Raw genomic sequence first — 14,019 nt, 5'->3', positions numbered from 1 at the left:
ACAAATTAAATTAAAAATATGGGCACATATGAAAATCCAAAACTATGGGTACAAATTAAATTGAATATATGGGTACATATTAAAATTCAAAATTATGGGTACATATTAGAAATAAAAAGAGTATTAGTATAAATTAAAAAAAGGATACAAATTATAAATAGAAATATATGAAAAAGAAATACTAAAAACATTATATTTGAAAATGATTAATAATTTCATTTTTAAATTGACATATAATGACTTGTAAATAATTGAGAATTTATCGTTTATAGCCAAAATTTAGATCTTCAATTCATAAATGTTAATTTTTATAAAAACTTTCAAGTCTACCCAAAACCTTACATTAATATACCAAAATACCCTCCTATTAAAAAACCACATACCAAAGAGATGTGTAACATCCCACATTGCCCAGGAGAGTGATCCTTAAATGTATATTCTCATCCCTACCTAGCACAAGGCCTTTTGGGAGCTCACTGGCTTCGGGTTCCGTAGGAACTCCGAAGTTAAGCGAGAAGGGGGCTAGAGCAATCCCATGATGAGTGACCCACTGGGAAGTTGCTCATGAGTTCCCAAAAACAAATCCGAGAGGGAATGGTAAGCCCAAAGCGGACAATATCGTGCTACGGTGGTGGAGCAGGCCCGAGAAGTGATTCGTCCCGGGCTGGGATGTGACAATTTGGTATCAGAGCCTAACCCTGGCTGTGTGTGTGCCGACGAGGACGTCGAGCCCCTAAGGGGAGTGGATTGTAACATCCCACATCGCCCAAGGGAGTGATCCTTAAATGTATATTCTCATCCCTACCTAGCACGAGGCCTTTTGGGAGCTCACTGGCTTCGGGTTCCGTAGGAACTTCGAAGTTAAGCGAGAAGGGGGCTAGAGCAATCCCATGATGAGTGACCCATTGGGAAGTTGCTCATGAGTTCCCAAAAATAAATCCGTAAGGGAATGGTAAGCCCAAAACGGACAATATCGTGCTACGGTGGTGGAGCGGGCCTGGGAAGTGATCCGTCCCGGGCCGAGATGTGACAGATGTGTATTTTCTGTTTGTTCTTTTTTATTCCTTTTCAATTTAGGGTTCCATATTGTAATTCGAAAATATAGAAAGAAATATGGCATCTGCTATGATGGAATCGAGCCCATTGTATTTTCAAATTCAATTCATAATTGACAAACTTACAACCAAGACCATGAAGAAAATTACACAAAAATACAATTTATGCATGTTTTTGTGTAAGATTCAATTGGTATTTTGCATAAATTTTCATGGAAATTGCCATTACACGTTCTCATGGCATTCTGCATATTTGTTGGATCCCCCGAATCATATTAGCTATTTAATTAAGAGATGGATATTGAGCATGAAAGGCATGCCCAGTCCAGCAATTATAACACGTTTGGATTCTTTTGATTTAATGGTCGTTTCCATGGCTCCCATCTGTTCTAATAATATAATTTATTCTTTAAACTTTATATTTGTGGTAGAGTTCTTCAAATTTTATACTTAGGGTAGACAAGTAGAATGCATTTTCATCTTCGCAATGGTGCAACTGACATACATTTATGGTGTCTTTCTTGTTCAACCATGGTTGTAACTAATATACATCCGTGTCCAGTTTACCACTCCCAAAATCTCATCAACCATGACACAAGATTTGAAAGCGTTTTTGATGTAATTAGGTGTAAATTTTAAGGGCAATTGGGTCTATTCAAGTGGAGTTTTGGCTATAAGTGAAATATTTTATAAAAACTGATATTTTTTTAATTTGTATGTTAAATTTTAGCTATATACGATAAATTCTCTAAATAATTTAATATTCAAATAATGACGTGAAAAAAAGTCAAAGGACCTTGATCAAAACTGAAAAATGAATAAGGTTTTAATTAATAAGAACTGAAAATGAAGGATGAGAACCTAATTATCATTTCTTTAAAGTAGTAAGAAAATGTACAAAATGGACTAATCTTGGTTTAATCAGTTGCATGCAAATGTTGGTTTTACGAAATCTAGACAACATCAAGCTAATAGGAAGAATGATTTTTCAAACCCTTGCCTTGATCTTGGACTTGCCTTTGGAGTTTGGATGGCAATAAGTGAAAACCCAACCACCTCCGCATCTCTTTCTTTAAGGAATATAAAATCAAATTAAATATCCAGAAGTCTTAAATGGAACCCTGGCATTTTCATTTCGAAGGCCGGACATGGATTTGAACGCCTTTAGAACCTTACGTCATCTCAGGAGAAAATATTTGGTGAATTAACTTTCAATATATTCAGTAACAAGGCTGCCTTCTTATATACAAGTTATACAGCTTTTTTTTTAGTACATCAATATTTTACACCAAGGGAAATGAGAGTTCGGTTAAGTCACATAATGGGTAGCCTAATTTGGTATCGAATTTGCCATCTACTATATTCAAACCTAAGACCTCTCACTTCCAAGCGAATAGAAATATCACCAGACTGTAGTACTGAATGACACAAGTTATACAACTTAAATCCCAAACTAAAGCCTATAGTCAAGCTCTGATGTAAACCAGAAAATAACTAGGCTAATATACAATATTTACTATCCTATTTTGTATTGTTGACTTTAACACTCACTCTCAAGTTGGAGTATATGTTAAGGACACCCAACTTGCCAAGTAGAGCTTCAAATTGTGATGAACTCAATGCCTTAGTGAATAAATCTGCAGGCTAGCTATTGGTCTGTATGTGTGCTGTTTTAATCAGGCATCCTTGAATCTTTTCATGAAACAAGTGACAATCAATCTCGATATGCTTCGTTCGTTCATGATAGACAGGGTTTGAGGCAATGTGGAGAGCACCCTGGTTATCACAAAACAATATGACCAATTGTGAATGTTTGATTTTCAAGTCTTTCAATACAATCTTCAACCAAGTGATTTCACTACATGTAGTAACCATAGAACGATATTCTGCCTCAGCAGTTGATCGAGCCACCGTTGTCTGCTTCTTTGTTTTCCAGGAAATACGTGATTGTCCAAGAAAAACACAATATCTTGTCACTAATCTTCTTGTGTCCTTGCAGCGAGCCTAATTCGCATCACAAAATGCCTTTAATTGAAATGTGCTTATAGAAGATAAAAGAATACCTTGCCCTGGCGTTTGCTTCAAGTATGTGAGAACTATATATGCTGCCTCAAGATGTGGTACACGTGGTTTGCCCATAAACTAACTTAGAACATGGACATAATAGACCAAATCAGGCCTAGTAATAGTCAAATAGATTAATCTTCCCACAAGACGTTTGTATGATGAAGAACCATGTGGGAGTTCTCAATCAGATTGTGTAAGAGCCAAATTTTGTTCCATTGGAAACCTTGTTGGTTTAGCTCCCAAAAGTCCAGCGTCTTCCAGTATTTCCAGTGCATACTTTCTTTGGGAGAGAGATATACCCTTCGAGGACCTTGCCACTTCTATGCCCAAGAAGTATTTGAGTTGTCCAAGGTCCTTAAGCTTGAAACGGGTAGATAAAAACTGTTTTGCAACTTCAATATGTTGAAGATTATTGCCTATTAAAATCACATCATCAACATAAACAAGAATTGTCGTGAAGCTACCTTAGTGGGATCGGACAAATAGTGAATAATCCGCCTTTGATTGGCGAAAACCAGTGGTTTTGAAGGTTGGATAACTTCAAAAATCACTGCCTGGAAGCTTGTTTCAAACCACATAATGATTTGTTAAGTTTGCACACTCGAGTCTCCCCCTTTCGTCTGAATCCAAGTGATAGAGACGTGTAAACATTCACATCAAGGTGATTGTGAAACCCTAGTGCTTTTCTAAATTGGCATTCCCTTCAAAGTGGCATGTGTAGATTATAAGTAATTGGTAAGAATTCATAGGATTGCTAGGTGATGGTAAAACCCTAGTGCTTTTCTAAATTGGTGTTTAAAACTCTTTTCTTTCATCATATTATTTTTAATTAAAATTCGTTTTTAATGTTATCCAATTCCAAAATCTCTTTTCTCAATTTTTAATTTTAAGTAGTTAATTAGGAATTGTTTTTACATAAATTATTAAAATAGTCTTTGAGGAGAACGACCTTGCATGAGCATGTATATTACAACATCATTGTATTCTTGCAAGCATTTCAAGTGATTTTGACCCTATTTGCATAGACGGTAAAATCGATATCGCGTACCACTTGAATCGGCGAACAACCGAAACCTTGGGACCTTCAACCCCAGGATATGATGAGTCAACATCGAGGTGTCAAATATTAAGACTTACAAAATGAACGGTTCAGATTAGTAGAAAATTCATGTCATTTTTCTTGATCACATCTGATATGTTAATAAAAATATAAAACCCCCTTAGGCCTGTTTTTGAATAAATTCCACAATAAGTCAGGATTTAGTCTAAAATCGACTTAGAGTAACATTAAGTAAATTAATTAAATTTACGCCAAGACATAACACCACGACTTGACTTTTGCCAAACAGAGTTCACAAGATTGCAGAACGACAACAACTCCACAACTCATTGCACGCGCACGCGTTATAACTATTTTTTAAAGCTCAAATATATTATACATGTATTGATGTAATTTTTTTCGTTTAATATACATAATTACCGCATATTTTTCCATAGGGTATACATTTATAGACGTAGATTTTTAACATTTTATTAGAGACATACAAATGAAATAAATGTTAGGACTGAATTTCAACATACCATTTCAAGAAATTCGTTGAATATACAGGCATATATTTAGTGTATTATACATCCCATATTTTTCTATGCTAGCCAATAGCCATGCCTGGAAAAATAAATACTGATTAGCTGCGCTCCTGCAGCGGTGTTGGATTTATTGGAAAGATCCATTTCCTTTAATTCACCAAATCAGAGAATTTGTATTGTTAAAATTTGATCAAATAATTATAAATAGAGATTCATTTTAAAAGTTATAATAACAATTAAATCAAATTTCGACGACACAAATTATATAATTTAGTGGATTATAAGAAAGGAATCCGTCCGAATTTATTATACTAGTTCATCCTTTTATAATTTCTCAGAGTTTCTTGGCCCGATTCCCATGGCAATCTTCTTTCATCAATTGACGCCATCCTCTAACTTTTTTCCGCTGTATCGTATAAACGTTCACTCGAACCACATTTCCAATGGAGACAGAGAGATAGGAAATCAAAAGTTAACCTGTGCCTAGACGGAACTGTTTAAATAAGAAAAAACAAGAAACAAAATAAAAGAAAAGAAAAGGAATCCTACTCTATACTTTCTGGAGAATGATTTTCTCCTTTCTTTTTCTCCTTTTTCTTTTTTGTACTTCTATTTGAACGATCACAGTTAAATCAAGTCAACATCTTATATTAATTTTTTATAAAAAAAAAAAAGACAAAATAAAGAGTGTAAGAAGAGAAGATGGAAGAAGATGGAAGAAGGAGGGGAGATAGTCATAATTTATACTTTCTATCCTTTCCCACCACCTCTATGTACATTAAATAATTAGTAAAAATTAATTAAAATAAAGATGAAATGCCAAAGGCCTATGATTGGAAACTGGAAATTGACGTGATGCAGTCTAAAGGCAATCTAGTATACAATTTCAAAAGATGATGAAGAAAGCAGTGCAAGACTATATCATCTCGGTTTTGAAGAGTGTTTTGGCCACCTACTACAAAATACTCACCGGATTGTGGGAGAGGGGCTACTACGAAGAAATATAGGGCAAGTAGTGCACACCTAGTGTTTTGGAATTAACAACCCGGAGGATGGTCAGCTGGGGAATCATATTGCAACTAAACTTGAAGGAGTGACATTGGTGACCGATTTCACCGACAAAATGCTCAAGTTGTTATTGGACAATGACACCCAGATTGGCCCCGAACATCTCATGGAATGATCAAGATTGTCTTCCCTCCCACTTTCCATTCCCTTCCATCCCCTCCTATTTTATCAACCATTCATTCCATTCCAAGTTAATTTAGAATTCTCTCCCCTTCTCTTTCCATTCCCTTCCATCATCTCTTCTCACATTCTCTATTTTATATTTCTCTTTTTATAAAAAAAATTAATATAAAATGTTGACGTGGCTTAACCGTGACCGTTCAAATATGAGAGGAAGGAAGAAAAGAAATAAAAAGAGGGAAGATAATCTTACTCCATCAAACTATTGCTGTAGTCGACTGACAGACTCGCTCACTCAAGCCACACTAATTAATTATCTAGATTAGCTATAATCCATCCATCCATCTGTTATTGTGTTCTGTTCTACCATGTGTTTTATATTAATTTAATGACGATGTTGATGGATTCCTAGTCATGAGCCATTGCCAGTGTCTGGTGTTGAAGTTCAAATTAAGGCCTCTGCGACTATCGATATTTTCTTTAAAAACGATATTTAAACCCTTGGTTTAATGTAAGATTAGTGGTCGACGACATTTCCGTATGAAAAATAAATCCCCTTGAGGGTGGAGCTCATGTTCCGGGTACACCAAGAAGTTCCCCGATGCTTGTATATAGACATGTAGCCAGTGACGGAACCACTTGAGGACTAGAAGTAAAACGGGCCAGTCTTGAAATTTTCTCAAAATCTGTTCACATATATGCAACTAGATTGATGTGTGAATCATGCTTCCAGTTACTTGGTGGAATACATTCTTGCATTAAGGCTTTGCCTTTTCGTTTTAACGAACTTTATGTTTATGAAAAAAATATTAAGCTGAACAGTATATACATGGCGAGTTGTCTCCCTTCGTTACTGATATTGCTGTGTTTATGGTTGAAGAATGGGACTGGGATGAGAGGGAAGAAAGGATAGATTCAACACAACAACAATGGGAGGATGATTGGGATGATGATAATGTCAATGATCATTTCTCTCTGCAGCTGAAGACGGAGCCCGAGAGCAACGCTGAGAAGAGCTACGTTCATAAAACTAGTATACATGCCTGCGATTCAGTGGATAACCAAGCCCTTTCGTTTAGAAACTACAAAACTGTGGTATTTACTGTTCTTGCTTAAAAGAAACTGTGGTATTTCTTATTTGTAACATTAAAATGACTGATTTGGTCTGGTATCTGGATTCATGACAACGAGTATCACTTAAATATAATACTCTCATTTCTCGAGTCTCAATTATATCATGATTCATGACGATAAATAACATTTAACTATACTCTCTCGAGTCTCGATTATCATGGATGTGGCTTGTTACATCATATTTTTAAGTGAAAGTTTATACATTTCAAACGAATGTTCTATGACGAAATTCTTCCTTTTTTTTTTTTTTTCCATTTATAGAGCAACAGGATCCTCAAAAACTTGGAACTTGGGCAAAGGGGCCAACCCTTGGGCACACAGTGCCATATTCGTAGCCCATTTCAGTAGCACACAATTGTTATTGTAAGCAGTATGATTCTCTTTCTAGTCAAACCCTCCTTTCTTTTATTTGTCATCTTTCCATTAAAGAAATCAATGCAAAAATCAAAATCGTTGAAATTCAATGGAGGCAAATTTTGGTTTTTGACTAAAAGTTTCATTCTTGGTTTTGATATGTGGCCAAGCCTTTTACTCTGAAAGACCATGGCTTTACCACTGGATTTAAGGGTACTGAGGCTACGTGCTGTAGAGCGTCATGTCTTTGACATTCTTCACATCCTCTAGCATAAGCTTTACTTCAAGTAGGAAACCTTCTTTGACTAGGATTCTTCTTTTGATTAGGAATCCTTCTTTGATTAGGAATCCTAACATCTTTAGGTCATCAATTTTGTCCATTCCAAGTCTAATTTTGCTCCACGTCATCATGTAAAGGTTCAATACCTTTTTACCACTGTGGTAAAAGGCCACTTGCGACTTTGAGATGTTTTGATTTTGGTTTAGTTAACAACTATCGGAACCCCCGCTCCTAGATGGCAGATTTGGCTCCTCTCCTCACAAGGCTGTGGCACATCTCTATTTCTCTCTTTTTTTTCTTTCTTTTTTCCCCACTGAAAGTTGCGGTAATAAGGTTATGAAATTAATATTATCCACACCCAGAATCTCAGATGGAATTCACTCAACATTGTAGATCTTCAACTAGCTAGCTCAATAGCAAATTGTTAGGTTTATGGTGTTTTGACTTTTCTTTTTAAAATAAATCATATTAGGAAAAGAGTGCTAGGGGAGATGGATAAATAATTGTCCTCCGAAGTTGAATTAATCCCCTACTTAAGGTAAGCTTAAATAGGCTTTGGAGGCGATTTATTTCCCTTTCCTAGAAGAATCTGATTCTAAGTCGCAAATTAATCGTGAACAGCATTAATTAACTCACAGATTTTTCTAAGTTCATTGAATTGGACTCAGTAACGGAACCAAATTATTCTTCTCAAGTTCCCTATTCTTAGTTTTTCTCTCATTCCCTTTCTTCTTCTCTGAATCGGTTAAACTACGTCAATGTTTGGTGTTAATTTTTTAATAGTCAGAAAAATAAAAATAAAAATTTGTAAGAGAAGGAGAAATAGATGAGAATAGGAGGAAAAAAATCCTACTCTTGTTTGTAATCTATAAGGCACGTCGTCCTCTTTAAATTGGACCACTATATATTGTGTGATGGATTCAGATTTGTGGATTCAGATTTGTGATCCACTATATATTGGACCACTATAAATTTTGTAATTATATTGGGTGAGGATTTTTTGGTTGCAACCAATATATCAATGTCGTTACCTCCCTCATAATTATTTTTTACATGGGGAGAGAATAATAGTATATTAGTATTAGTATATGTAATATTTTAGAGTCTTTACCATCATAAGTGTGGTGTGGGATTTATGTATGACATTGCATCAGTAAGTGTTAACGAGTGAGTCTCTATCAGCATGAAAAATGAGAGTAAGAAAAACTGATATGCAGCATTTACGTGAATGAGATTTGTTTCCCACTCAAAATCATCTTGAACCCCACTATTTGAGTCCTTATATGGATTAGCTAGTTCGATCGGCGGACCTGAAAATTTCACTCTTACTATAGGGACTTCACCTCAGCCCTGTAGGAAGCCTTCTGGACTCTATATACACAATTGGACATTTGGAGATGCTTGTAGTCCCTGTAGAAGCATGCCTTAAAAGGTTGGTCAGAAAATGTCTAGTATGACGTCGACGTAAGGGATTGCGCCGGTGTCAAATCTGTAGTAAATTGACAACACTACGCTATATGTCCCTCTATTTCTCCGTTGGGTGAATCAGATGATGGAAGGTCCCCTAATTTTTGTGGTCGCTCTTTCTCTACAAATTTGAAAATATCTTTACCACGTCTGTGCAAGAGATAAGAGTAGGGGTGAAGTTTTTATCTATTGTTTCGATAGAGGCAAAGAAATAGGGAGGGTGAGGATTAAGCTACAATGAATAATACTATAATTTATAACTTATAATCATGTATTAAACTTGTGATTTAAGAAAGCTTAAAATGAAAACTCGAGATAAATGAAAAAAATATCATTAAATTATAGCACCGTCAACCATGGTTATTGAGAAGCGTGGTGGTGTTGTACTAGGTTGGAATTTGGAAAGGATGGGTGGTGTTTTTATTGTTTAGTTTGTCTTCAATATACCAATTAGCTCTTACTCGAATAGTATCTCTCTTACAAGTTTCATAGTTTAGCTCTTCTGGGTGCATTTGATAACTTAATTATGTTCAAATGGTAATCCAAGTTAGCAAAAAACTGTTAAGAAAAAAACCATTAGAATACAGAGTGAAATCACATGCAATTATATAATTGGATGAAAGGGCTTTTTTTTTTTTTTTTTTTTTTCAAGTATCCATATAATGACATGTGATGTTCCACCCTGTATTCTAAGCATAATGAAAAGGATCTTCGGTTATACCAAATGATAATTATTGAAAAAACCATACATAAGAGAATTTTTTTGTGTGTACACTAAATGTCATAATCCACAACTACTTGTATTATGACATTTGATATACGAACCGTTCCCAACACTAAAAAATCTCTCCATACAAACCTTAGCTATTTACCACTTCTCATTAGAATGAAAACGCTCGAAGCCTCCCGACTGATTGTTTAAATTCTTGTCGGCCAGCGTTGCCTCATCAATAAGCAACTGCAGCGTTGACCACGACGACCCACCTTCCTTCACAGCCTTATCTGCCATGTCAGCAAACTCCTTCACTCTCGACCTCACCTCCTCCCCCTTGTCTCCCACCATCAACTCTTTGACCGTCTTCTCCAAACCCTCTGCCTTCACAAACCCTTTCACTGAACCGTCACACGTCTCCACCCTCAGCCACACCTTGATCTCCTCCACCACGAACCTGGCATTGAGTGGCTGCTCCGCCATTATCGGCCACGCCAGAATGGGCACTCCGCTGCATATGCTCTCCAACACCGAGTTCCATCCGCAGTGGCTCACAAAACCATGCACGCTCCCATGCATTAAAATCCTCCTCTGGTCAACCCACTCATTAACCACCATTCCCCTCCCCTTCACTCTCTTTTCAAACCCCTTGATATCCCACGTGGCAGTCTCGTGATTTTTCATCAAAAGTGAACAGTATCGAGTATCGGGAGTGTTTCGTTAAAACTTCCTAAAAAAATTGAAAATGATATGAATAGGTATATTTAAGATTAAAAAATTAAGAATCTTTTTACAAAAAACTAATGAGTACAACCTTATTCTAATTTATTTATTTATTTATTTATTTTTGAAAATGTTTGAATTGAAAATTAATTAGGAGTTTAATAGAGGTGTGAGCCTAAATCAATTACAAAGTTATATTTTAAAAATATATGTAATAAATATGTAAATTTATTATCATATTAATGTTAGGGACTTCCAATCAAAATTTAAAAATTAATAAAGTCTTAGTTAATAAAGATTAGTAATTAGGGACCGCAAACTAATTTTTCTCTATTATATCTATGGACATAACCCTGCCTCTATAACTACTCAAAACTGGTTTTGTTTATTATCTCCAACAACAAAACAAACCAGAAAGAGTCGAACTACTTTCCGCGAAAACTATTAGAGAGAGAGTTATGGGTTCCAATTCGGAGCAGGAACACGATGACGGCCACGTAGTTTTATTTCCTTTCATGTCTAAAGGCCACACCATCCCACTCCTCCACCTTGCCCACCTCTTCCTCGCCCGCCGCCTCTGCGTCACCGTCTTCACCACCCCCGCCAACCGCTCGTTCATAGACCAATATCTCGCCGACACCTCAGCCACCGTGATCTCCCTCCCTTTCCCTCAAAACATCCCCGAAATTCCCGCTGGCATCGAAAGCACCGATAAGCTGCCTTCCATCGACCTCTTTTACCCTTTCGCCCTCGCCACAATCCACATGCAGTTCGACTTCGAGCGTGCCCTCACTACCCTTCCACGTGTCACCTTCATGGTCTCCGACGGGTTCTTCTGGTGGACACTCGACTCCGCCGCCAAGTTTGGGTTCCCCAGATTCGTCTTCTACGGCTTCGGAAACTACGCCTTGTCGGTGTCCAGCTTCGTCAGCCAGAACAGGCTCCTGCATGGACCCGAGTCCGACGACGAGTTGATCACCGTGACTCGGTTTCCTTGGATCAAAATTACAAAAAAGTACTTCGATGATGCCTTTAGAGGCGCCGATCATAACCGACAAGCGTCTCAAGCCTCCGAGTTCCACGTCATGTCTGTCGTGGCTGCGGCTCGCAGCCACGGCATGATAGTCAACAGTTTCTACGAACTTGAGCCTGCGTTCACTGACTATTGGAACACTGAGTGTGGGCCCAAGGCCTGGTGTGTGGGCCCTCTTTTCCACCTTGCGCAAGATGAACCGCACGATGTTCTAGGTGATAAGCCCACGTGGGTTGATTGGCTGGACAAAAAGCTGGAGGAAGGAAGTAAGGTCTTGTACGTTGCTTTTGGGTCACAAGCTGAGCTGTCAGCTGAACAGATCCAAGAGATAGCACTAGGGCTGGAAAACTCAATGGTCAACTTTTTGTGGGTTATGAGAAGTAAACAGTACTCATCAGACACTGCCACCATGGACATTAAAGGGTTTGAGGAGAGAGTGAAGAGGAGGGGAATGGTGGTCAAAGAGTGGGTTGACCAGAAATGGATTTTAATGCATGAGAGTGTGCAAGGTTTTGTAAGCCACTGCGGATGGAACTCGGTGATGGAGAGCATATGCGCCGGAGTGCCGATTCTGGCGTGGCCGATGATGGCGGATCAGCCGATCAATGCAAAGTTCGTGGTGGAGGAGGTCAATGTGGGGCTGAGGGTGGAGACATGCGATGGTTCGCCGAAGGGGTTTGTGAAGTCGGAGGGGTTGGAGAAGATGGTCAAAGAGTTGATGGAGGGAGAGAAGGGGGAGATGGCGAGGAGGGAGGCGAAGAAACTTGCTGAGGTGGCGAGGAAAGCTGTGAGTGAAGGCGGGTCGTCATGGTCAACGCTGCAGTTGCTTATAGATGAGACAACATGCAACAAGAACACTAGGTTCCAGACGATTAGTCGGGAGGGTTAAAGAAGTTGATAAACTGTGTAAGGCTCTTTAATTTAACGTTGAAAACAAACTTATAAAACCAAAATATGTAAGCGTTTATCTAACGTTAAATAAGGTCGTTGTCGTATTCATGTTTTGTGTGCTGAGACTTTGACGACAATTCATGCACAAAATCTAATTAACGTCGCTTGAACGACGGTCAGAACACGTCGGTGTGACGGCCGGCCACAACAAGACTGGTCAAAACGGGTCGTCGTGGTCAACGCTGCGGTTGCTTATAGATGAGTCGGGAGGGTTAAAGTAGTTGATAAAATGTGTAAGGCTCTTTAATTTAACGTTGAAAATAAGGTCGTTGTCGTATTCATGTATTATGTGCTGAGACTTGACGACAATTCATGCACAAAACCTAATTAGTTGCATGTAGGATGTGAGAAACAACCACCCTTGCTCCTTTTCTAAACTGAACCTTCCCGTCGCTTTAGGATTCCGTTGGACGGTCTTACTGCGGTGGGCTGAAGCATGCTAACGAGATCATTGGCAGCACCACAGAGGTGCTTGTCCTCAAGGCAAAACAAGGTGGTAATGCTCGATGTTGTCTTGAAAAGCTGGGCCTACTTCTATCCGATGTCTATACAAGAACGTTACTTGAAAGTGTGTGTAGTTTTGGTAGGTGATAATTCCGCTCTCGAACAGCCCTAGAAGGCTAGAAGGCTTCATCATCGTCACCTTCGATGGAAGGTTCAAGGCTATTATTTTTGGATTTTTTTTTCCCTTTTCTTCACGTACCGTTCGTTTAATTGTTAATATCTCTAATCGTTGGTGAGGTTTTTATTGTCAATTAAATACGTATTTAGAAGTCTGCATGTAACTCACTAGGGTAGACAATGTTGTAATCTCCAAGTGGCAGTTGGAATTCGGTTTCTGTAAATTTTCTTGTTACTCTTGTATCCTAAAATTGTAGTTGTCTTTCGCTTTGTTCGAGGATGAAATATTAGGTCTGACACATCCAGGCCGGAATGATAGATCTATGTTGCTGGTTTGTTAGCTCGTTGTACAAGTATCTTTGTTAGTATCACATTGGTTTTTTTTTTTTTTTTTTTTTAGCAAACTCAAAAATATGTTCATAACTATAACACCTGAAAAGTTGATAGAGGAGGATACTTCGGGCTTTTTAGCAGTTTGATATGTTCTTTTTGTTTTTTTTTTTTTTTTTATCATCAAAAATCTAACCGTGAAAAAGTATAAAGTGTCAAGATTGTCAAAATTGTCAAGATTTTCAACACAAAAAAAATCAAAAAATTTGAATGATTGAGAAAATTCGCCGTCTGCCCTTTGAATGCAACTCAACAACCATTAAGCCGGGAATTTATGCCATTCTTAATTTCTCCACTGCACATTCAATGAATTTTTTACTTCAAATTCAATAAATCAAATAAAAATTAAGAAATACGAATAACAAAAAGTACGCGAAATAGAGGAAAAAAAAAGTGCCGATATCATGTAGGGCTCACAGCACATGAGTCAGACCAAACCAAAGAAGAAACATGTAAG

General features: G+C 37.7%; 1 protein-coding gene across 1 annotated transcript; it reads left to right on the top strand.

Moving 5' to 3' along the window:
* The first annotated feature begins 10,746 nt into the window (after positions 1 to 10,746).
* LOC103963941 (UDP-glycosyltransferase 90A1) lies at positions 10,747 to 12,595 on the top strand. Its single transcript, XM_018651571.2, has one exon. The coding sequence runs from the start codon at positions 11,026 to 11,028 to the stop codon at positions 12,487 to 12,489; it is 1,464 nt and encodes a 487-aa protein (XP_018507087.2). The 5' UTR covers positions 10,747 to 11,025; the 3' UTR covers positions 12,490 to 12,595.
* The last annotated feature ends 1,424 nt before the right edge of the window (positions 12,596 to 14,019 follow it).

This window comes from the organism of the source record quoted next, unplaced genomic scaffold (genome assembly GCF_019419815.1).
Source record: "Pyrus x bretschneideri cultivar Hongxiangsu unplaced genomic scaffold, Pyrus_bretschneideri_v1 Contig13, whole genome shotgun sequence".
Classification (NCBI taxonomy): domain Eukaryota; kingdom Viridiplantae; phylum Streptophyta; class Magnoliopsida; order Rosales; family Rosaceae; genus Pyrus; species Pyrus x bretschneideri.
The sequence above is the reverse complement of the archived record's forward strand: the minus strand, read 5'-3'. Positions and strand labels throughout refer to the sequence as shown.

Excerpts from the sequence above, each read along its gene's own strand:
- LOC103963941 (XM_018651571.2), top strand. The coding sequence starts at position 11,026 with ATGGGTTCCAATTCGGAGCAGGAACACGATGACGGCCACGTAGTTTTA.